At 31.7% G+C, this 26,102-nt stretch overlaps 1 protein-coding gene across 2 annotated transcripts in view; it reads left to right on the top strand.

The window, feature by feature from the left end:
* LOC143056054 (uncharacterized) overlaps positions 1-26,102 on the top strand; it is a 30,253-nt gene that overhangs the window by 617 nt on the left and 3,534 nt on the right. Inside the window, exons 2-19 of one of the 2 annotated variants that reach the window (XM_076229129.1) lie at positions 175-316; positions 1,433-1,674; positions 2,296-2,457; positions 3,092-3,287; positions 3,435-3,689; positions 4,437-4,657; positions 5,460-5,571; positions 6,416-6,532; positions 7,020-7,155; positions 7,340-7,520; positions 7,833-8,109; positions 8,627-8,813; positions 9,248-9,459; positions 10,073-10,305; positions 12,431-12,584; positions 13,792-13,973; positions 14,608-14,748; positions 15,664-15,779. In XM_076229129.1, the coding sequence (XP_076085244.1) occupies positions 2,296-2,457; positions 3,092-3,287; positions 3,435-3,689; positions 4,437-4,657; positions 5,460-5,571; positions 6,416-6,532; positions 7,020-7,155; positions 7,340-7,520; positions 7,833-8,109; positions 8,627-8,813; positions 9,248-9,459; positions 10,073-10,305; positions 12,431-12,584; positions 13,792-13,973; positions 14,608-14,736 (2,754 nt within the window). In that variant the 5' untranslated portion in view covers positions 175-316; positions 1,433-1,674 and the 3' untranslated portion in view covers positions 14,737-14,748; positions 15,664-15,779. Of the gene's footprint in view, positions 1-174; positions 317-1,432; positions 1,675-2,295; positions 2,458-3,091; positions 3,288-3,434; positions 3,690-4,436; positions 4,658-5,459; positions 5,572-6,415; positions 6,533-7,019; positions 7,156-7,339; positions 7,521-7,832; positions 8,110-8,626; positions 8,814-9,247; positions 9,460-10,072; positions 10,306-12,430; positions 12,585-13,791; positions 13,974-14,607; positions 14,749-15,663; positions 15,833-16,446; positions 16,589-17,304; positions 17,427-18,433; positions 18,574-19,213; positions 19,362-22,175; positions 22,380-22,663; positions 22,871-23,463; positions 24,223-24,645; positions 24,859-26,001; positions 26,098-26,102 lie in introns of those variants that run through there. The other variant, XM_076229128.1, reaches the window with a different exon arrangement.

Raw genomic sequence — 26,102 nt, forward strand, 5'->3', positions numbered from 1 at the left:
TTATAAGTTAGCAAATCTGATGAAGAAAAAATATACACAAATATAACAAATAAACAATATGCACTATATGTTATAGTAAAACAGTCTGCCGTCCACAGATGAACAATTGTTCTGCCCTTAGGGGAAAATATAAAAACTCATTTCGTATAAATGTTTTGTATTTATTTTCATTAGGATACCCGACCAAAGTGTGCTGTAGACAAGGATTTTCAAGTATCCACTACTACTTTGAGCACATATTTTCAAATTCCATTTGATTATATACCATTCATAACACATGCGTTTTGGAGTATAGATGAACGGTATTGGCTTGGTGGTAAATACTTTTATTATATTGATACCATAAAACACTTAATAAAACACAAGAACTAGTAATAATAACTTAAATCAAATACGGAAAAGTCTGCCTTGGTGTAATGAAAATATAACCAGCATGCAATAAAGTGAAAGTAACTGGTGAAAGAAAATACTAAGTCATATCCAACATCAAATAACGGAAACAAGCCTACCCTGAAGTGTATACTAAGTATTGTTCATCACGATAATTCAACAAGCAGAAGTAATGCAAGTGCTCTGAAAGTGCAGACATTGAGTGACTAACTATTTACAGAAGTGCCAATGAGACAACTCTCCATCCAAGTCACAATTTGTGAAAGTAAACCATTATATGATAAAGTTCTTCAAAAGAGGGACGAAATATACCAAAGGGACAGTCAAACTCATAAATCGAAAATAAACTGACAACGCCATGCCTAAAAATGAAAAAGACAAACTGACAAACAATAGTACACATGACATAACATAGAAAATTAAAGAATAAGTAACACGAACCCCACCAAAAACTAGGGGTGATCTTATGTGCTTCTTTAGCCTTCGCAACCATTCAAACAGGAAAACAAACGGTCTTATATATATTAAAAAAAACGAGAAACGAGAAACACTAATAAACCACATTGACAAAAGACAACCAATAAACAGCAAGTTCCTGACTTAGTACAGATACAAACAAATGCATGGGGTTTGAACGTTTTAATAGGTACCAATCTTTACCTTGATTGCAAATGTGATAGTAAAAGCTTATTGCATAAAATTTCAAAATATGTATTATTGAATTTTAAAGATATATGTTAATTTAGAAAGCAATTAAAAAATATACCTACCTACTTATTGGTGTGTCATAATTGGAGCTGTATGTTTATAGATTGAAGGATTAACTTGTATGATGTATAAATCTGACAAGAAAATTCATAATTCTATCTTTTAAAATGAAAAATTAGTTAAAAACAGGTACTTAAATTCACACAGGTAGTATGAGGATACAATATTGCAAATTTGAAAGAATACACCATGTTTGTTGATCTGAAATATTGAAATTAATATACCATGTGAGGTTCATTCAGATGGAAACTTATAAGAATGTTTGAATTTTCAGAATTTTGGAACACCTTTAATGAAATAGACTACCAATATTTTTCCATTCAACAATACAATAATTTGACCGTGGGAGATCTTACTCTTGAGCCTGGACGAACATACCGATTATCAGTGAAGTTTTGTGCAGATGACGTTTGTTTTCCTGCACTTTATACAAGTGGTGTTACCATCATACCGAACAAACCGGTTGCCGGACCTATATCGATTGAATATACAAATCATACTAACAATACAGATAAGGTACTGTTTATTTTTTTACCATTTGAATCACTCTTATCCTATCTTTTTTTAAATTTATTTTAACGTGAAAATTTATGATGTTATATGGCGTACTGATTTATTTTGTTTAAATGTGCTAATTTTTGATATTATGATTTGTACATTTTCCTAAGTTAAATATAACAACATGCGTGCAAAAAATGATAACACCGTAATAAAATAGAAACAGTTACTAGGAAGTCAAAAGAGGAGAAAATAAAAAAAAAGAAGATGTGGTATGATTGCCAATGAGACAATTTTCCACAAGAGACCAAAATTACACAGAAATAAACAATATAGGTCAGCGTAAGGCCTTCAATAATAAGCAAAACTCATACCACATAGTCAGCTATAAAAGGCCCGAAAATGACAATGTAAAACAATACAAACGAGAAAACTAACGACCTTATTTATGTACATTAACAAACAAATATGTAATACATAAACAAAAGACAACCACTGAATTAGAGGCTCCTGATTGGGGATTCTTACCATATAGATAGCAGTTCTAAAAGCATAACATTGTGCATTAGAATAAACTTTAGTTGTCAATATATACATCATTTATTGTTAGAAACATACTGGTATTTTATTTAATCTTAGATGGAAGTTGTATTTGCAAATATGTATGATCCCGACATTCTGGATGAAGAAGAAGCAAAAAAAGTAGTATCACATTATGAATACAATCTACAGGATAGATCAAATGGAATATATCATTCTTGGTTGAAGGCGGATAATATAACTGCAGCAAACAGCTCTTTTGTACGTTAATATTATTTTCTGAATTAGGTTTCGGAATATTGATCCATAAACACACATTTTAGTAACTAAATGATGTCATCACTTGTCTAATGAAATTATACCAACAGCTTTCTGAAGTGCAACTTACAATACAAACATTGAAAATAATGCATTTGTTCCATCGTAATTTCTTTTAAAACGTAACAAAAAATGATACTCATTAGCAAACACGTTGAAAACTATCTAAAGCTGTGACTTTTTTTCTTAAGAAACAGACAATGTCGTTGAATTAAAGCTTGATTACTAAACAGATATGGAAAGTTATTAAAACATTGTATTTGTATTTTTAACCAACCTCATTCGGAACGATGTACATCTTACAACATAAGCCCAATCATGGATACAGCAACTATTTTCATTACAGAATTTGAAAATAATAAATTTTGAGGTAGATAATAATTTTTTAGGAAAAATCTACGTATTGGTTTTGGCGATATAGAATTTAAAGATAATTTTGACATAGTGTTTCACAGATTTTGCATGAATTTCATATTCATGAAAAAAGAACTTTAAAAGTTCATTTGCACAGATTTCAACATTTGTAAAATCACGAAGACAATAAGGCAAAATATCATTGTAATTATATCTTTTATAGTCACACTTTACAATTCATTTGTTGGGGCAAATGGATTTTTCAAAATGTCGTGTTATTGCGTTACGTGGGTATAATAGAGCCGGTGTGTGGCAGACGGCATTTGCTGAAATCAAACAGTGCAAAATTCAAGCTGGAAATCAAATCATTGTTCCAAACAAAGTCGTAGATGGTATTGGAGAGCAACAATTAAATGGAGGTATGTACAAAAATAATAATTTTCTTTTTATACTTTTGCTGGTTAAAGAACGTAAACAGTTCAATATGTTTTTAATATAACAATAAACTTTACATTACAAAAATAATTTAAGGAATACAAATCCTGTGTCATGTTTATGACTTTCAGATGGATCAATTAGAGATGGATATGGCAAAGAAATTTATCTTGAAGAAAATGGCAGATGGAATATTGAAGACGTTGATTACACTCCGTATAAAAACATTTTAAGTGCAGTGTGGCATTCACTTCGACATAAAGACTTTACTTGGGCAGTAATTGAAATAAAAACATTAGACGCCGTGACATACTACAACGATTTCAACAGCATGCATCTATCTGATCCATGTTCACATCCGGATGTTGTTACATGTGGACATACAGGTAAAATATTTACAAATTGCTACAGAAATTGTTTTGTTTTTTATTTAATGAATTTGGTGGTTTTCTTAAAGCGTTCATCTCAAATTCATTTGCATGCATACGATAAAGGAAATAAACAAATAATCAAACAAAATAAGATGACTGCTTATAGATAGAAAAGGCCTCATTAGAATAAAAATTTAAACAAATCATCCGAGAAAACCTGCCCATGATCCAAGCTAAATCATGAAACAAAAACCAATTACATGATAAAGAAAAGTTAAAAACATAAATACGCTTAGTTACATTTTGCTGTGCATGGTTCGGTCTGATAATCGTTTAATAGCACTAACTTTTTTTAAAAGTTATATATTACTTTTATATATGACCAACTCAAACATTAAATGTCAAATGTAAAAAAAAAAACACATTTCCCTTATAATTTATCATTCTTTACTGCGAAAATTGATTTCTTAAGGGGAATGATTATGTTTTTCAAAAAGTGTCCCTATATGAATCGGAACTATTTTTCAATGCAAACGGGATAAGTGATGTTATATTTTAGTTATATTTTTTTCTTTTTCATGATAATGAGCTCTATATGTACAAAATGTATGCTTAACCTTTGCAAATACTCAAAGATAAATCGAATTTTGACCTATGGTTAATTTGGACTTGGATGGAGAGTTGTCTCATTTGCACTCATACCACGTCTTCTTATATCTATATACAATATCGATAAACCATATGAGATTGATTTTTTTTCAGAGAATGCTTTTATAAACGTTTTATTTAATGACGACAATCCTCTAGCACACGGTAAACGTTACACTATGTGCATTCACGCTCCATCAAAACCCATTCATCATGAGAAGTGGACAGAACTACTAGAGGAAATTAATGTTTGCAGTGATGGTATCACTGTTGATCTTACTTCTCCTATAACAGGAAAAGTTTGGATTGGACCAGTTACAGAAATTCAGTACAAGGTATGTTAAATGATAAAATAAGATAAATGTAAATATGAAAGTTTCTTACTTGACGTATGTGGATTGCCACCAAAAGAAAAGCAGTTTGCTAACCTGTCATTGTTGTATACCCTGTAAATCAATCATCATATGTACCAGGATTTCAATTGTGTACGCCAGACACTGGTTTTGTCTACAAATGACTCATCAGTTACGCTCTAATCAAGTTGATGAGTATTGAGAACCGCAATTTTGTATGTGTTTTACTCTAACGATACATGGACTAGATTACGTCAGACAGAGAATGCGTTTTTTCTAAACATGCTTTACCCGACATGCAAATACACACCAGTCCCGCAAAACATATGATTAACAAAACAGAGGCGAAAGATACAAAAGGGATATTCAAACTCAATAATCGAAAATAAGCTTACAACGCCATGGCGTAAAATGAAAAATGAAACAAAAAGAAAAACAACAGTAGAAAACACACAACATAGAAGATTGAGAAACACGAACCACGCTAAAGAATTGGTAATCTCGGGTACTCCGGAGGAAGGAGGATATCCTGCCCCCCTTTTGTATCATCCCGTCGTGTTGCTCATGTCAGTACAAAGCCGAAAATTATACTAGTTCTTTGAGTCAAATTCGGTAAAAGAGGAAGGGATTGTGGTTACAATAGTTACAATGTTCAACTCACAAAACGTGAATTATAGCCTAACCTGAACAGTGAATTGCTGTATATCAAGTTCGAAAAACACACTTACAGCTTTGTATTTCTATGAGATGTTTACCAGTTCACTTACCAATTTTCTTGCACTAGTTTCAGACCACAACCTCCGATATTTTCGTAAATTGGGAATCGTTTATGGATGTTGAAGAATATGGTACAGCAAGTCACAGTACTGGAATACGCCAATACCAAGTTGCTATTGGTAGGATGATTATGAAATAATTTAATTTTGGATGTAACACGTCTTCTGATTGGCTGTGATAAAAAAAAAATTATCAGCTCATAGACCTAATTTTGTCATTTGACTGTGACGTCATCAACGTTTTTTTTTATGATTTACTCCTTGAATATGGAATCTAGAATAAAATTTTAAGGAAATATTGTAACATTTTTTTCAGTCTATTCGAAATACAAATGTAACATAAACAATGTGGTGCACACTGTCAAATAACCCGCTACGAGCGTTATTAGACTAGTGTGCACCACATTTTGTATGTTATTTCTTCATAGACAGAAAAAATATTACCATCATTCCTTAAATATTATTTTCTAAAATATTTGAGATTTCAATGTAGCAATAAATTAATATTGTCAATGCAATCGGTGCATGGGAGTAAATGATGAATCCATTTTGAAAATATAAACCAAAAAGTGAAAAGAAATCATGGAATTTGAATGAAATCCAAAGAAATTAGTTTTTTTAATGTATTTGTTTGAAAAAACATGACAAAAAAACAAAGTGAACTATATTTGATATAAATATTTCTTATCTTTGTAAAATATATCAATCAGGTAGTCTGAAACCCAAGAACCTATCGCGAACAAATTAAAAGAAAGCAGTAAATTGGCCTGGTTGTTGTCCCATGTTAATACTACATGTGTGTTAGAAACACATTTTGTAGACACAATTTCGATAAGTCGCAATATATTGTTATAAGAATTTTTCGCCGCTTTTTTCGTCTATTCTAAACATATATAGATATTTTTCATAAAACATTTCATTCTTTGCAGCTGTAGAGCTATAACTTAATGTTTTTCTTTAACAGGATCTGTAGAAGGCGGATCAGATATAGTTGAATTTACAAATGTTGGTATTGTGAACCATGTAACATTTCACAATCTTAATTTACAGAACGGACATGATTATTTTGCATCAGTTAAAGGTATTGTTGCATTTATTTTTTTACTTTAAGATAAAACATTTAACTTAACAGAATAAAAAGTTTACTAAATTTACCTCGTATTTCCAAATAAACACTGTTTTCATTATACTTATATTTGTTTTAGACAAAGATGTTTCAGGTTTACCCGTTAGAGATGTCAGACTTTATTTTGCAGTAATTACTTTGTTTCTCCCTCTTATTTCTACATTGAACTATTACTAGTCAGTTGTTAGAATCTTATCTGCTTATATTAAACCTTTATATACAAAAAGTAAGTTAATTATCAGCAAAGCAATATAATAATACCTAATTGTAAATTAAAAACCTCATAGTAAAACACAAATTCACTGACGTTCGTATGTTAAAATTCCGTGGTTTATATATGTGAATGATGAAAGGACAGATAACGATATTTTGTTTCACGACATTGTTTCTGTAATAAATGTTACAACATACCCTCATACTATTGCATCCATTCAATTTCAAGGGATTGATTTCTCTGGAAGAAGTTCTACAGCACACTCTGTCTCCATCAGAGTAGATACCACTCCACCACACCAAACATCAAAACCCATTCTAATTGATGGCAGACATATTAGAGATTTTAGTGAAATTAACGCATGGTGAGTACATGTATAAAGATAATGACTTATCAAAGTAAAGAGCTTACTCTTATGATTTTCCGAATGACAGAGTATGTGCAGATAGTTGAAAAATCATCCTAAGTATATATATATCCTTAGTCAATCAAAACAGAACTTGTATGACCTTATATTATTCTTTCATTTTGTTACATGTTTATTTCAGCTGGAAAGATGTGTTTTACGACTTAGAAAGTGGAATTAAACATTATATATTAGAAGTAGGCTCTAAACCAAACTTTGGAGATATTGTTCAGCCGATTGAGACTAGTGAAGACTGTGAAGTTTCTATTCAGTATTTGGATATCAATGCACACCAAGGACACCCATACTTCATTACAGTTAAGGTATGATACTCATCCATAAACACTTTATACATATTATTTGTAACTCGGATTTGTTTTCTCTCAATCGGTATACTACTATTGCCTTTATACATATGGACATTACTTTGATTACATACAACATTTGCAAGGCAAAGATCATCAACATTCATGACAGCATCCATACATCAGCATTTCAGATTCAAGAATGCATAAATATATAAATAGGGAAGCATGCTTTGAAAATAAAATTGAAGAATTTTTAACAATTAGATAAACATGATATGTAAACTACATGTTTCAAACTCAATATTTTACCCTTATTTCTACTTATAGGCAGTCAATAAAGCAAATCTAGTAACAACAGCATCATCATGGGGTTACATTTATGATAAAACTCCACCAGAAGTTGGACAAGTATTTGATGGATTTTTTAATGATATTAAACTTACTAAGAAAGATATAGACTTTCAAACCAACTCAGCCAAGCTTGGGGCTCATTGGGAAAAATTTTATGACCCACATACAACAATAAAGACTTACAAAATCGCTATAGGAACTTGTGCAGGGTGTGATGATGTGTTACAAACACACGATATTGGATTAATACATGGTAAACTAAATTTAATTTATTTTGCTTCAATAGAACTGATATTGAGAGCTGCAAGATATGTAATCATTATTTTCATTACATATGGTAATAACCATGTACTATATGGTAGAACATATGTTACCATTATGTTTAGGGATTAATAAATCAAAACCAGAATAGCAATACTCAATCGGTATATTCAAAAGCAATGAGACAAGTCCATGTACATATCAAGTCAAGACATGAACAAACATTGAACACACTAGGCAAAATGAACCCACAAAAGAGAGCGCGACGTTGAAATCATACAAAAAAAAGATACATGGCTCATCGTGTTCAACTCCATACATACTGTATAGTTATCAATTCTGTTATTTGTCAACTTTGGTATGAACAAACAACAAATAAATAGATTCACAGCATTGATTAAAATATATGTATATTTATTGGGATGTCGCCAATATACATTGTATTATACATTGTGATACACCAACCTGTATAAAATCATATATCATGTTTCATTTACATTTTATTTCAGAGTTTGTTTTGAAAGGAATAAACTTTGCTGTCGGTAGGCGATATTACACTACAGTTACTGCATGTAATACAGCTGATCTTTGTTCTTCTGTTACTTCTGATGGGGTTATCATTGACAACAGTCCTCCAAATATTGGAAAAATAAAGGATGGAGCAGATTATATCGACATAAATTATCAATCTTTAAGGTACTTCAAAGCGACTTATAGAATTTATTATGAAAACTGAGGAGTTTTATAATACAATGTAGAAGTACAAGTTTTTTCAAATGTAAACACGGAAAATTTAACGTAAAAGAGATCATAATATAATTTAACGATACTTGCCTTTGTTTTATAGAGCTGAGGTTTAATGTCTGTTTCAGGAACGACTAAACGCAATGGAAACAAAATAAAAATCCACCAACTAAAAGCAAAACAAATACAAATAACCCATTAAACAAAATAGCAAAATCTTAGTGTTGTAGCTGAAGTGGGAAAACTTTATCACCAGTATTCAAATAAAGAATGGAAGAGTAAATGTAGATTAATAAAAAAAAAGAAAAAAGTTGCTAATCAGAAAACTTTTCGAAATGTTTATGATTGCTTTACGGCAAAAATTTTATAATTTGATATGGTTTCAGATCATATGTAGCTGCAACTTGGTATGGTTTTAACGATCCAGAATCGTGTTTAGATAAATACTCCATTAGAGTGGGAACATCAATTGGTGGAAATGATATTATATCACAGACTGATCTGCCGTTGACGGACATAGTTGTGTTTCCAAATATAACTGAGCCAATTCCAACAAACACCAGAATCTACGTAACTGTTCGTGCATACAACAAAGCAGGTATAATATCTATTAGCTTGTTATAATGATTGATAAACTTGCAATATCTTTCCTTTTTGGTAATTCTTATCCATTTATTTCTATACTTTTTGTCAAAACTCGACAAAAAGCGTCTGTTCTACAAAATTTTCCTTGCAAATACATTCAAACTTTCATACAAAAAACAAATACTTTCAGAAAATCTGAAAAGAGCAAGCTATGATTATTTTTGCATGCGTTCAACGCATTTTTCTTGATTTACCTTAGTCATGATCGCTCAAAGCCGAATAATTGAATCATATGCAACCTCATATCTAAGTTAAGTATATTTGAACATATATATTTGTTTTAAATAGGTATTAAAAGATGGATGTTAACACATTATCAAAAGAGTCTGATTTTGTGACGTTGCGTAATTCTAAATAGTGTATTCTTACAAACTAGACAAATGAAGGATACCAAAAAAAGCAGAAGTTTTCTCTTAAAAATATATATTTTGATATGATTAATAATAATTCTAAGGAATATCATTAGTAATGGATACGATTAAGCAGTCACTGTGTTTAAATAATATTGCTCAAATTTCTTTTTAACACTGAATAGTACGAACAAATATATATTCTGAATGCTGTAGGTCTATACTCTGAAGCAACATCAAATGGTCTCTTGGTTGATGATTCCCCTCCAATTTTCAGTAGCAAGCCTAAATTATTTCAGCAGCTTGGATCAAGAAGGGAAAACTCAATTATTTATAGGAGCGGCATGAAAATCACATGGGAAGTTAGTGACGGGGAATCATACATTGAAAGACAGTATATATCAGTAAATTCACACAAGGGTGGTGAAATTAATTCAACTTCTACAGAGGTAATACAGTGGGTTTTTTTCAATTTTTTAAATTGTATAGGTTAGATTGTTTATACAGCAGTCCCACTAGGCCACGATCGCACTACGATCTGTGAAAAAAATGAAAATTTTGACGATCGTAGTGCGATCGTGCAGATCGCAGTAAGGTCGTAGTACGGTCATGGTGAGGTCTTGATGATCGTGGTGAGCGTGGCCAACATTGAACATGTTCAAAACAATCGTGATACGGTCGTGGCGAAATCAGGTCGTAGTAGATGCGTAGTGAGAGCGCAGTGAGATCGTGGTAAGATCGCAAAGGCCGCGGTACCAACGTAACGAGAGCGTAGCGAAAGCGTGATTCTATTCGGAGAGACTGCGCTACGATCTCACAGCGACGCTATTACGACCTCACTACGACCATCACGTTCTTACCGCGACACAACTACGCTTCCACTACGACTATACCACGTTTACACCACGCTGTTCAAGACCCTAGTACGATTCTAGCACGACCTTGCCGCCCTCATCGCGCTCTTTCTACGACCTGACTACGTTCATACTACGACTTTCATTCTTATTGTCATTTTCACATAAAATATATTAAATCTCTCCAGGTTTTGTTTGTCTGTATGTAATAAGGACTTCTTGTCCATTTTCTCTAACTGCTCAACCATGTCACATTATGCCTATCCCAAGTCAGGAGCCTGTAAATCAGTGATTGCAGTTTGGTAATAAATGTGTTACATACTAGTATATTTTTTTCATTCAATTTTTTAACATAAATAAAGCCGTTAGTTTTCTCGTTTGAATTGTTTTACATTGTTATTTCGAGGCCTATGCGGAATGGTGACCTATATTTGTTAATTTCGGTGTCATTTTGGTCTCTTGTGGAGAGTTGTCTCATTGGCAATGATACCACATCTTCTAATTTTATATTCACACATCTGTGTCATCTCTACTTTCGTTCACTAAAATATCGTCACTTGAGATTGATGGGCCAGGAATAGGTTGTAATTCAGGTTGTATTGGTCGTTCCGACATCTTTACTGGATCTGGGTTCGTAACTATCAGAGCTCTCTCTAACTCTGAATCAACACCTACCACCACGCCCATGTGTTCTAGTAGATTTTGGTGGCTTGACTGTATTGTTTCCGAGAAATCTACATATTAATCAGAAATAGAAGGAATGGAACTGTATTGAAATGGAAGACGATTTTGATAGTATTGCTGAGAACGTGGTAAAATCGGTATGAACGTAGTATAATCGTGGTAAGAACGTGCTTTGATCGCAGTAGAAGCTCTGCACGATCGTGTTGCAATCGGATAACTCGTGGTATGGTCGTAGTGAGAACTTGATGAGCGTAGAAAGATCTTGATAAGCGTAGTGAGGTGGCAGAATAAGCGCGGTGAGAACGTGATATAATCGTAGCGGGATCGTTGTAGAAGCGTAATGAGGACGTAGTATCAGAGTGAAAGCAACGAAAATTTATATTTTCATGCCGCTAATACCGCGACCACACCACGATCTGAATCTATTTAAGATCGCGGTGAGCGTGGTGCGATCGTGGTTTAGTGGGACTGGGGCTTAAACCAAAATCTAACTGGTGTCATTAGTTTTTACAAAGTGTAACTGTTATATCTGTCCATATAGAAGGAAACAGTCTATTATTTGATAAACACAAAAGAGTGTAATACATATGTTTTATAAGTATTGTAAATTAGCTGCACGAAAATGTGATTAAATCAAATATTTTAACCTTAGTGTGATGATCAAAACCGGTCATAAGAACAATTTTTTTTAATGCGTTTCATCTTAACAACAAATCTTAATGAGATCATATTCTAATATAAATGATTGTTACATGGATTAGCAAGGATTTTTTTTCTGATCGTCATTTCTGATATACATATTTCTTAAGGACCGTTATGTTGCTTCTAATTTTATATTATCTGAATAAGGACCTATCATCATGATTGTATTGCAGTCCCGATTAAAGACAAGTGCAAAGTAAAAAAATAAAAATACTAATTATAAATTTATTGACTTAATAGATAGTTTCGATTAATTCTTTTACAGTATTAAGGTATGTAAAGTTTTAAAATGAGTTAGTCATATGCTTTAATTATTTTATATACTACTTAACAGCTGAATGGAATTGTACGTGATTTTACTTATACAAGACTTAATCTACACGACGGTGGTGAATACTTTGTTACTGTAATTGCATGCAACGGGGCGAAAGCCTGTATAACAGAATCATCTGATGGAATTTTCGTCGACAATTCACCTCCAATTACAGGTAAAATCATTAGTATTCAATATTGTGTGTCTTCATATTATTTCGTTTTTTACTTTCATTGTGTAATTTAATTGTTTATAGTTCATTATAGTTAGCGGATTGAAATACATGATATGATTGTTTCGTACACTAAATTTTATTTTAGTAAATAAAGGCAACAGTAGTATACCGCTGTTTAAACTCATATATCCATGGACAAAAAACAAAATCGGGGTAACAAACTAAAACTGAGGGAAACGCATTAAATATAAGAGGAGAACAACGACACAACACTACAATGTAACACACACAGAAACGGACCAAACATCAGACAAAATCCCACGAGAATAACAAATATAACATTTAAAATCAAATACATGAATTTGGGATAGACAAGTACCGTAACACGTCTCATCGCAATGTGAATTTACACTCAAAAATAAGAGAAAACAAACGACGCAACGTTAAAATGTAACACACACAGAAACGAACTTTAATATATCAATGGCCATATTCCTGACTTGGTACAGGACATTTTTAAAGGAAAAAATGGTGGGTTGAACCTGGTTTTGTGGCATGCTAAACCTCCCTCTTTTATAGCCATGTGAAATATAACATTAAAATGACAACTCAACACCACAGGACTACAATATAAATAAATTGGATAACACAATTGACAAAGAAACACACGAACAACAGCCAACAAAAGGCAACAAGTTCAAAATTTTAATACGCCAGAAGTGCAAAATAACATTTATTACCGAAAATATAAATAAAAAAAAATAAATTATAGTTTTGTTGCATATCTGATATTCTTCCTCATTATTCCATCATTACCGAACTGAACAAAGAAATAACACGACGGGTGCCGTATACGGTGCAGGAAATGCTTACCCTTCAGGAGCACCTGATTTCATTCCCGGTGTCTAGTGGAGTTCGTGTTGTTTCCTATTTATTATTTATAAGTTACTGTTGATTTAAATGTCTTTTGGTTATATGAGTTTTTGTTTACTCCTTGGTTTTGATTATTGTAATTGTCTTAGCATAATGTTTGTCATTTTGCAATAAAAAAATATTCCTTTTCTAAACAAAAAAACCTTGATCGGTATTGCCTATAGAACCAACTGGAATACTGTAGAGGAAACAATGTTTTGCCGGGTATCATTCAAATATTTATTTTTTGGAGATTCACGTATCTTGAATATCATAACACACATTATTTTTGAAGGATCGTTTGCTATTGAAACGGACCATGCTGCTGAATTTAATCGCCATGTTGATGGTTGGTGGATGAAGTGGTCATCATTTAAATTATGGTTGGCATGGATAGGATTCTCTGATCTTCATTCTGATATAGACTACTATATGGTATCTGTTGGTAGTAGATATATGCTGGATGATCTTAATAGTGTAAGATTTCAAATTTACATTTATAATAGGATGACTGAAATGTTTTCATTTACACTGTTCAATTAAGAGTAAATTCCATCGTTTAATAGTTTAACGAATAACGAATTCCATAAATACATTCATTGCTATTGCAACATTAAACCTTTACCCCCTAACAAATTTCAAAAACATCTCACTGAGGAAAATAATATATATATATGTGTGTATATATACGGCTAATTTATATGTTTTCGAGGGTGAACCTGATTCGAAACTCTTCTGCGGTAGTAAATGCTTTTGATTTTTATTTAATCAGACCTAGATTATGCAAAAAGAAGAGATATTATTTAAATTACCCTTAGACCATCGTTTGAATGCATTTTCGTGGAATATTCCGCCTACGGCTATGTGTGTATCATAAACACACATGATAGACTCCGAAATAGCAGTTTTAAATATAAATAAATTAAAATTAAATATGTGACTTAGACCTTATGAATAAGTGCGCTAAGCATGAACTTAGTACAACCAAATAAAATAAGCTTACTATTAGTTATGTTTATCTTGATGTTATGAGGCCTCATTGAAAACACTTGTCGATTCATGAGCATTTAGTAACGGTCCACATTCGATACGTGTATGTGTATGTTTTTAGGATAATAGACCAAAGAAATTTCAACACAAAGATGACGGTATAGACAAGGGAGACGAGGGAAAAGTGCAGACTTTTGAAGTAGATACAACAAAACTAATTGATTATGATTATGTGTTCATCAGTGTTTAGGCATTTAATAAAGTAAGACATTATTTATCAAAGATCAAATTTCAACATACAAAACGACAAAAGCAAATCTTTGAGGAATATCAGGACCTCCAAAGCAACGAAACCGGATTCACAAATACATACTAGTATAACGGTAGAAAAAAATCCTAATCAAATATAGCAGGCTTATAATTTTGTACACCAGACGTTCGTTTCGTGTACAAAAGACTCATTAGTGACGCTCTTATCTCAACAGTTTTAAAAGACAGCATAGATATAGAATTCATTTTTTGGGTTGAAACCCTATGAACGTCTCCTGTTAAGATTAGAGTATTAAAATTTATTAAACTGAAAATGAATGTTCAAGTTTTAAAATAAAAATCTGGTTTTTTTCTCAAATATTTTTTTTTTTTTTTGGTATTCAATTTGTAATATTCAAAACGCCTTTATTATTAAGAATGTAAAGTACAAATACCTTAATATTTAACTGATCTTGTCAACATTATATAGGATTTTACACATGGTAAAATCAAAACTATCACATTGGAACTCATTGTTATCCTAGTTCGATGATTTATTGATATTGATTTTGTATATTGACTCATAAGATTTAAATGCGTTCATTAATTTGCGCATTACTTAAAATTGGGTGTTAAATCCCAATCAATTAAGGAAATAGTTAAGCCTTGTCAATTATTTCGACGTTAGTATTGTTTTACCCGGAAATTAATTTTGTTCTCTACATCACATCTGAATAAGACAAAGCTTCAATGCACAACTATTTGGGAATGCTCGTGTTATAGGCCATCATAACTCTTTTTCATAACAAGAAGTATGTGCGATGTCGTCGTTGTTTATATAGCTTATATAGGCAAATATAAACACACGATGTAAATATAAAAAACTACTTCTAAACATATTAGGTTATTGTTTAATCATTTTATTTAGGTTGGACTTCAAAGTGACATGATTCATAACCAATTCCGTTTGATTCCTGGTGGCTCACTTGAGTTGATAAGACGATGCTCTTCTAACACATGTCTAGGACACTGTGTTTGTGCACCAAAAGATCAAAGATGTCCTATTGAAGAATCGCCTTGTGTAGACAGTACACATAGTAAGATAGTTATTATTGGTGTATTTGTATCAATTTAAACGAAAGTTAAGTTATTACGACAGAGACTGTGTAATAAACAATGAATAGCACTATCAAATTTAAACTAGTTGAACATTCTATAATTTCAAAGTTTAAGTTTACATCCCAAATGTTATATACATCCCAAATAGCATTGTACGATTTTTCGTATAATTCTTAAATTTTAAAGTTGATGAAGATTAAGGAATTACAACAGAGACTAAGTATTAATACATGTCAAAAGAAAATTATGAATAGCAATGTCATATTTGAACAGTACAATTCAAAAATTAAAAAGTTAAAAAAGGTTAAGTATTCAAAAAGAGACTGTGTACTTACAGATTCCAAATGGATATCAATGTTTTTTTTAAACCGGTACAATTATCAAATTACTGGATTGACAAAGATAAATGAATTACAATAATTCAACTTGAAATAGCAAGTTATTTCATGGGTATAGTTTAAAGTTTTTAGATTGAATTATGTGTCTTATAGTAGAATTATTGCTCTCAAGTCTGAATTTTTAATCTGGTTTGATTTTTATCTCTTAAAAATTTTTGAAAAAAGTAAAAGTAAACATGTTTAACAATTTTCAGATAACACAAACACCTTAATTGCTATATATGATCTGACTGATTTACGCCAAGGGGAATCAGAGGATGTAAACTTCACGCCATCACATGACGCACTAGCAGCCAGATGGAGAATAGTTCAAATTCAGGGTTTATTACCACAATGGTAAGTACATAAGGCTTTCAAATAGAACAAATGTAAATGAGATATTCTTTCAGTCAGGTTAAATGTAATATGGAAATATTTGATGCAATAAAACACATGATTATATGTGTCAACTACTTGTAAATTTCTGAATCACATATAAGCGATGATTTATCAGAAATTTTGCTGATGATTTAGATCGATTAAAGGCATGCATATATTTTTTTTTTGCAAATGTTATTTTATCTTCCTTGATGGTGTTTTAGTTTTCTTTCTTTCTTTCCATTTGGCTATTAAGTGCAAGATGTTTATTTGATTTATCTAATTTGACTTAAATTGCTGTATAAATGCATACGAAAACTTTTAAACATGTTAATGCATTTGACACATACTACTTGGTTTCTATCCTAACAAAAACAATAACAAAACCTGGTGAAAATTAGGAGAAAGTACCAATCTCTAATTGAACATACATAGCATGGCAAATAATATTATTGGGGGAGATAATAAATTAGCAAAACAAAGATGGTCGGGTTGTTGTCTCTTTGTCATATTCCCAATTTTTAATCTCAATTATACTTTGCATGAGTGTTTGTGTGACTAGAGTCGTTGGAATAAATTTATAGAACTTCGTTAATATGTCATGATTGCCCTACGATGCATATGATGTAAATGTATCTTTTTTGGAGATAATTCAATTGAACAATATACACATCTGAGTTGTATGTTGCCCTCAGGTATGAATGGAGCGTAGGGATAACTGACTCTACTGAACCAGAAGGGATAATTGACAGCTCTGTGGAGAATATTTGGCATCCTTGCGGTCAGATAGATTATGCTATCTACACTTTACCTAGAGGTAGCTGTACATTAGTATATTATATGTTTATTCGATCTATTGATATATTTACATGTTCAGTAAATATAGTTTAAGATATTATCTTGCTGTGAATACACTGAATGTTCGTGAGTAACAATTTTAATGGACTGAAAAGAAGTTTTCCATATAAAAATCAACAAATAACAGTACCGCTGATTAACAAACAGGATGAATTTGTCCCGATTTACTTATCATATACCCTTGTACAATATGATTTCAAAAGTCTGTAGGTGAATTGTTAAAGAATGTTTTTTTTCACTTTTAAAGTAAAACTCAAATTCAAAAACTAGTAAGAGATTTAATTTGAAATTAGAAGTGCTAAAATATGTACAAAAAAGACTCGATAGTTTCAAATAAAGAAAAAATACCATGGATGATTTAAGATTGAATAATAGTATTTAATTAACATCATAAAATAATAAGGTAGGTGCAAATTTTCTATTAAAGATATGTTTCAAAACTATTTCTAATTTTAAAAGTCTTAATTTGATGTTGCTTTCGTGAATTCCCCGAATAACAGTCGTCATCAGACTTTTTAACACATTCAGGAATGCGAGCGTAACTTGTGAGTCATTTGTAGACAAAACGAGTGCCTGAAGCAACTACAAAATTTCAATCGTGGTATCTATGATGAGTTTATTTATAGGATAAACTTCTGATGATCCGATTATCATGACAACGCTACATTGTATAATAAACAGTAGGATAATGGCTAAATATAGTAAGACAAATAGCATGTACAAATTAAATTACAGCTTGATCATTCTGTTTGTTAAATTTGTAGTTGTCTATCGCAATCAATCATTGTCTGCTTAAATATTGAAGATTACCATACACTGTACTATCAACATTATACCGTTTACAATAAATCTGATTTTTTGAAAGAATATTTAACTAAAATTTCAAATCTTTATGTTTAGCAGAGAGTAGTTCAGTAGTAAATAGTTAATATGGAAATCATGTATCAAGCTTTTTTTGTATTTCAGGAAAGGTCTTACATGACTTTCAGAGATACTCATTCTTTGTAAGAGCATGGTATGACAGCAACACTTTTGCTGACTTTAAATCAGATGGTATAACAGTGATGTCAAAACCTCTGACGACAACGAATTTTGTTGGTGCAGGGGTAAAAATTAATAATCTACCGTTTAAATCGAAATCCTTATGACGTTATCATGAAGACTAAACGTGTATTCATATAAGATTGAGCAAATATACAACATTGCATTATTATACATGACTGTTCAAGACAATTCCCCGTTACAAAATCTAAATGCTTATTTTTATTGTTCATAACCAAAAAAGGAAAACAAACATGTCACGTATTCTGTTGAATTTTCTTTATTCACGACGTATGTAATTGATCCCGACGTTTGTGTGGATACTTTTTGGAAAATAATAATGACAAAATTTTTGATTTTAAAACGGCGACTTCAGGATTAATATAAACATTTCGCGAGTATAGATAACATTATCTTAAATTTATAGTATCATTCAAAGATGAGAACTCTTTTATTGCAAAAATGCCAAAGAATAGTTATAAAACATAGTTTGCTATAGAAAACAAATTAATAATGTAACCAAAGGAGATGTAAGGAGTAAGGAGAATGAAAAGGTGACAACCAAACTGTGCCTCTAGCTGAAAAACACAGTTTGCCTGTACCTTCTATACATTAACAAAAACTAGATTTCTAGAAACTGTCAATAGTATTGTAGGAACATTGTTTATGTATAAAAAATAATGTAAAAGTAAGTAAATATTTTAGGTAATGGAACATTTACCTGGCCACTGGAAGAAGGATATTGACTACATGCTACGAGGCGGGCTATTTTCTATTTCGTGGCATGAAGCATTTATAAAGGCAAGCACTGTCATAGAGAAATTTCACGTTTATTTGAGTACTTACCCGGGTGGTATGTATTATATTAAATAGCTTAAGCAATGTATTTTTACAATAATACATGTTATAAAATTCATTTATTAAATACAGGAAACAAGTTTTGATTAATGGGATTAGAGAACATCTTACCAAAATCGATTAATTTGATGTTGCTTTCGTGAATTCCCCGAATAACAGTCGTCATCAGACTTTTTAACACATTCAGGAATGCGAGCGTAACTTGTGAGTCTTTTGTAGACAAAACGAGTGCCTGAAGCAACTACAAAATTTCAATCGTGGTATCTATGATGAGTTTATTTATAGGATAAACTTCTGATGATCCGATTATCATGACAATATAAAAAATAAGATGTGGTATGATTTCCAATGAGACAACTATCCACAAAAGACCAAAATGACACAGACATTAACAACTATAGGTCACCGTACGGCCTTCAACGATGAGCAAAGCCCATACCGCATAGTCAGCTATAAAAGGCCCCGATAAGACAATGTAAAACAATTCAAACGAGAAAACTAACGGCCTTATCTATGTAAAAAAAATGAACGAAAAACAAATATGTAACACACAAACAAACGACAACCACTGAATTACAGGCTCCTGACTTGGGACAGGCACATACATAAATAATGTGGCGAGTTAACTTGTATAATAAAACAGTAGGATAATGGATAAAATAAAAAAAGCATTTATAAAGGCGAGCACTGTCATAGAGAGATTTCACGTTTATTTGAGTATTTACCCGGGTAGTATGTATTATGTTAAATAGCTTAAACAATGTATTTTTACAATAATGCATGTTATAAAATTCATTTATTAAATACAGGAAACAAGTTTTGATTAATGGGATTAGAGAACATCAACTTTGATGAACAATTAGCATCTCTTTTCGACGACTTTCACGACTACTATTGTATTTGGTTGAACAGTGTTGTTTTATTCAGACTGTACAGCTACTTTATCTTTATCAGCATTTTTGTTTTGTCTATATTTCATCATGAACTAGTATTATATAAAAGAGATGATATGTATGATTGCCAATGAGATAACTCGAATGAAACATAAAGTATAGGTTTTGGTTTTAGACTTTAGACACTGAGCAACGCCCATAACGCATAGTCAGATATAAGGCCTCCAAATCACAAATGTAAAACAAACTAAACGCGAAAACTAAAGGCCTAATAGATGAGCAAGAAAATGAGCGAAAAACCGAAATATGACTGTTGTTATCTATTCGTTTGAATAGTTTGACCTTTCGATTTTGCCATTTGTTTATGGGTTCTCGATTAGAATTTTCCTCGAAGTTCGGTATTTTTGTTATTTCCCTTTTCACAAGATGAACCTCCTTTCTATAAAATATTGTTACGTTTGTTTATCAATTTTACTAAGCTTACAGATATATGTTCATAATATAGTTTCGTAGTCATTTTATATGTTCCTATTTCGTACTAGTAATATTGTATACACAAGGAAAAAAGTATTGCAACACCAAATTGAAATTTAAATTAAAAACACTCTTTATTTTTTTGTGATATAATTTGTTGAACTAGTTAAACATTATTTAAATATCATCTGAGTTTAATCAATAAATATCGACTCGATAAGTTCTTATCTGCACATGCAGCTACTGTACTCGTGAACAATAAAACAGATGTTTTTATCTTCATTATTTTCAACACTTAAATAACCAAGTTTATAAAGTTATGTCATTGACACATTGTAATTGCTCATTCAAAACTCATAACTGCAGCAAGATGGCAGATAATCAGCATGAGAGAAGCAGGTATGTCGCTGTGACAATTGCACGTATTGTTGGTCATCACCATTCCACTATAAGTCCTTTTGAGAATAAAAATCAGGCAACATACGATGTTAAAGACCTTCCGAGATCAAGAAGACCCCCTATAACATCTGCTAGGGAAAATCAAGCATAATGAAGGTTGGTCAGAAGGAAACCCACTGCGAACAGTACAATCCTAAAAAGAAAGTGATGGCCATACAGGAGCCTATAAACAAGACCTGTTCGAGATCGTCGCATCGCTATTGGTTATCGTGCGATAAGACCATTTCGGGGACCTCTGCCTACCAACAGACACGCAGTTGCCCGTATCCAATGTAGTGCAGAGCTCGCCAAAGTTGAAATTAGCATCGTGAAGGAAGATCAATTGTTTCAATGGAATTTGGTTTATCTTCCTTGGCCCGGATTTGAACCATATCGAGCATATATGGGACACTATTGGGCGTAAAGTACACGAAAGGACAACACATTTCAAACACGTCATGAAATAAACAATACCCTTCTTCAGGAATGGTTGCTGCTACCTTAGCAACAAATTAGTCGACTTATGGCAGGAATTAGAAGACGTTAAGAGGCGGTTATCCGTTTGAATGGAGACTGCGCACAAAGTACTAATTCTTTGACGTATAACGATCAACCATGATGTGAACAATCATCTAATGATTACTTTTGAAATGTCTGACATTGTAAAGTTCGACTACAGTAAAAGTTGTAAAATGCATTTTTTTGTACAAAAAACACTTCATTTTGTTATAAAAATTTTAGTTCGATAAACAATTTTTTTTCATACATTTTTTGTTCGTTTTAATGTCAATGTTATTATTTACTACGTTTCAATATTATTTTACAAAAATTTATCATATTCCATACAAAATAAGAGGCTGATTTTTCAAGTTTTAAAAAATCAAGGTTGCAATACTTTTTTCCATGAGTATATATACATTGTACATATCATGGTCATTGTGAGTTATTGCTTGTGATTCACAAGCAATAACTCGCAATGACCATTACATATACATTTCTTTCAGGTCATGACATACACAAAGTTGAAATAGATATTCCAGGATCGGTTTCAACTGTCAATATAAGTCGAGTTCCCCTGTTACCCGGTGTTTGGTATTTTTCTAATGTAGTTGGTTACAGTTATGCTGGTCAGCACGTGACACTGTCATCAGATGGGTTTACTGTAGATATAGATACACCTTTAATCGGAGTTGTGCATGACGGCATCGGTTAGTTTATTCTAGTACGACTGTAAAAAAAAACAATTATGCATTTGAAAACAAAGATTTAAATGTGAATAAATAATTGCAAACCACGATCTAAAAAAAAAAACCAGGACTTTACTTTTGTTATCAGTTTATTATAATTTCCATAATAAGATCTTCATATAAGCTTGAAAATATTTAGATATTAACATGATCATGAACGAAGATATTAAGATTTGCTCATTTGTGATTGAATTTTTAATTTTACTCTAAAGACAGTATTCCATAAGCATTTTCATATTCTTTAGGACACAGGGAAATTGATTTCCAAAACAGTTCTGAGGTTGTTGGCGCATCCTGGAGTGGTTTTGTAGATCACGACTCCGGTATTCAGAAGTATTACTGGTGTGTTCAAAATGAAATTACAAATACAGAATGTGATGTGCTACCCTTTCAAAATGTTGGTATTCAAAGATCAATATCCAAATCAATCAACTCGTCTATAATACACTCAGGTAATCAATTACAATATCATAGTTCTATAAATGATCGATTTGACTGCCACAATTTGAATGTTAATAAATAATCAAAACGATTAAGACGACACATCATGGCAAAATACAAAAAACAAGGGACTCACTACATATTTAAATTAAAAAACATAAAAGATTCTTTTACCTTCAGAATTAAAAAAGATCTTCATAACGACACGAAAAAATAAATATACAAGAAATGTGATTTTTTTATTTTGTTCATTTTTATTTTATAGTGTGTGTTCAATTTGTTCTTTAACAAAATTTTAAATTATATTTGCAAGAAACCCATAAATACATGTGTTGTTATATGACGGACGATTGAGTTAACTTTAACATGAAACCAACATACAATTACTTAAAAATGCCTACGTCTTTCTTAAGTATATAATCAAGTAACAGCTATAAGTAGAAACTGTGTATTATTTTATTTTTTTCAAATTTTGCGATAGAAAGATGAAGACAAAAGAACTGCAAAATAGTTAAATAAATAGTATGATGAATTAGTCAATCAGCAGTAAAATTTGATGCAAAATGTTAGAATTCTTGTCTTGTAAGTTATTTTTATATTCTAGGGGCTAAGGTAGTCAGTAAAGTATATGCTGTAGATTTTGTTGGCCATGTTTCGGACATTGCAACATCGGACGGTATCACGATTGATGAGACCCCACCAAAACCGGTAAAGCTGATTTTCACTGAAAATAGTATGATTAAGAATCCATCATTTGAAGACAGTGATAATGACTTTGTAGATATTTCAAACATTTCTGCAGAGAATATTTGTGGATATACAATACCATATCACTGGAATTCTTCTGATGAGGATTATATTTGCGTCCTGGGTTCATCAAAATCTATTGCTATGGATGGTCGATCATTTCTATTTCTCAGAGGAAGTGTTTTACAGACATTATATAACTTACAAATAGACAATACATATAGCATTAAATTCTTTACTGCTCATGTCCCCTTTGAATATTCAGTGCTGTCTACAAAAGAAGGTTATATTGAATTTGGAACTGAAAGACATGTGTTTCTTGTGTACCAAAGACAAGACAAACATGGTTCAGACATTGAAGTATCCTGGCATTCTCATACATTTTTCTTTACCGCTAAGAATACAAATGTTAATATTTCATTTGGAAGCATGGACGACACCACAGGCATTTTACTCGATAATATTCAGATTTCTAAGGCTGAAGTATTTGATGAAGAGACGAACTCTTATCCAGTTTTATCTCACGCAATTTGGCTACACGAATGGTCATCAATACATGCCTCATGGCAATTTATTGATGAGGAAAGTCCTATTGTTGAATATCTCTGGGCTATAGGTAAGTTTATTATGAAGGGTTACTACATATTTATCAGAATTATGTTTGGTTCAATCATTTGAAGCCAAATAGAGACATATATTTATATAACCTCTATATCGTAACTAGCAAATCACATTTTTAACATAATATATTACATGTACTCATTATATAATTAACGTATGGCACCATACAGAGCTAATACAATGTATTTCAACGATATAAGAATTCATAAAACAATAGAAGGCTTATAACTGGGTACACCAGGCAAGCGCTTTGTATAGATCAGACTCGTTACTTGTTCTTAACCAGAACAGTTGGAATTTAAATACAAAAATAACCAACAACGGATTGAATTCACAATTTTTTCCAGGTGATTTTGACCAAAATCATGTCATGATGCCCCTTTCTATGTATTATTAATGAATTTAAATTATTTGAAAGGTTACAAAGAGGGAAGCACAGAAATACAGAGATATACAAGTGTTGGGCTAAACACATTTGCCAACAATTATAATATTTCATTAGCACATACGTCTACAGTTCACATAACAGTTGTTTCGATCAATGGTGCTGGGTTGTCGGCAGTAGCTACAGCAGAAGCCCTTTATATTGACCTGACACCTCCTGATATAGAATTCGTTTATGACGGAATTGGTAAGTAGACAAGATAATCAGTTTTATAAATAAGGCACATACCATTCATCTAATTTATGGGTCAGGTTTTTTTAAAATTATATCCAAAAGGAAAATTACTATTATATATCATATTAGACACCATATTTTTAAAACTGAAATTTTTATTATTTACCCTGGAATATTTGAAATGGAATCGTAAGCTGTTTTTTTTTCTCTTTCTCATCGGATTTATTCTAGTGTATTGAAGATTTATAATCAAGTTATGTATTCAAAACAAAATCAAACTCCCAAAAATGATGAAATAAATGTACAGGTAAATAAAACTCGTTAAGGAAATGAATTGTGCGAAGTGATGCATTTCGTACAAAGGATAACGAGGAAAAAATTTCAAGCACGACATTCCATACGGATCAGTAGTCTCGCACAATCAAATATTTACGATTAATTTATACATTTTTATAGTAGATACAGCCAAACTGCAATTGCAATCTTAGATCTTTGTATATGTATGTAGAGTCCGATCTGAAAATTAGTCTAAAGCTGATTTCGACATTGTGTCGCAATGCGGACTTCTCATAGCGAATGAAACAAGATTAGTAGTCGCTCACCCTTTCGATATACTCGGTATAGCTTCTTTTTGAGTTAATGCAGTTCCCATTGTTTTTGGTTACTACCTTAATTTGCATCTATGAAATGGAATCATGAGATTTGAATATCGATACAAACAAACTACTGTTGTATCTGATTTGATATAAACACAAAAGCTGGGGGACCTTATACAGACCCTATGTCGTAGAATTATAACACACAATACAAACCTGAACAATGCAGCTACCAACAGTAACATTTTAATTTAGAAAGTAAATAAAAGACGGAATAGTAATAACAAAGCAGAGTCAAACTGTCGCTTTGATTATGCGTATTTAACAATAACGATATGTCAGTTTTTTTTGTATATGAATATACAACTTCCAAATATATTTGCAAATGTTTCTTAATTGTATAATAATGTGTCATCAAGTAAAAAAAAAAGTGAGCTGCATTAATTAGTCCTCTACAACAGAAAGTAATAAAATTATAAAAAAAAGCGAAAAGTGAAAATTTAATGCGACTAGTCACTTCATTTTTAAATCAGTCCTTATTTTATGTTATATGATATAGGTTATGACATAGACAGTCAAACAACGGATGAAATCATTGCTAACTGGAGGGTAGAAGATTTGGAGTCTGGATTATCGTATTGTGAATGGGCAATTGGTAAG

The sequence above is a fragment of the Mytilus galloprovincialis genome, chromosome 13, assembly GCF_965363235.1.
Source record: "Mytilus galloprovincialis chromosome 13, xbMytGall1.hap1.1, whole genome shotgun sequence".
Classification (NCBI taxonomy): domain Eukaryota; kingdom Metazoa; phylum Mollusca; class Bivalvia; order Mytilida; family Mytilidae; genus Mytilus; species Mytilus galloprovincialis.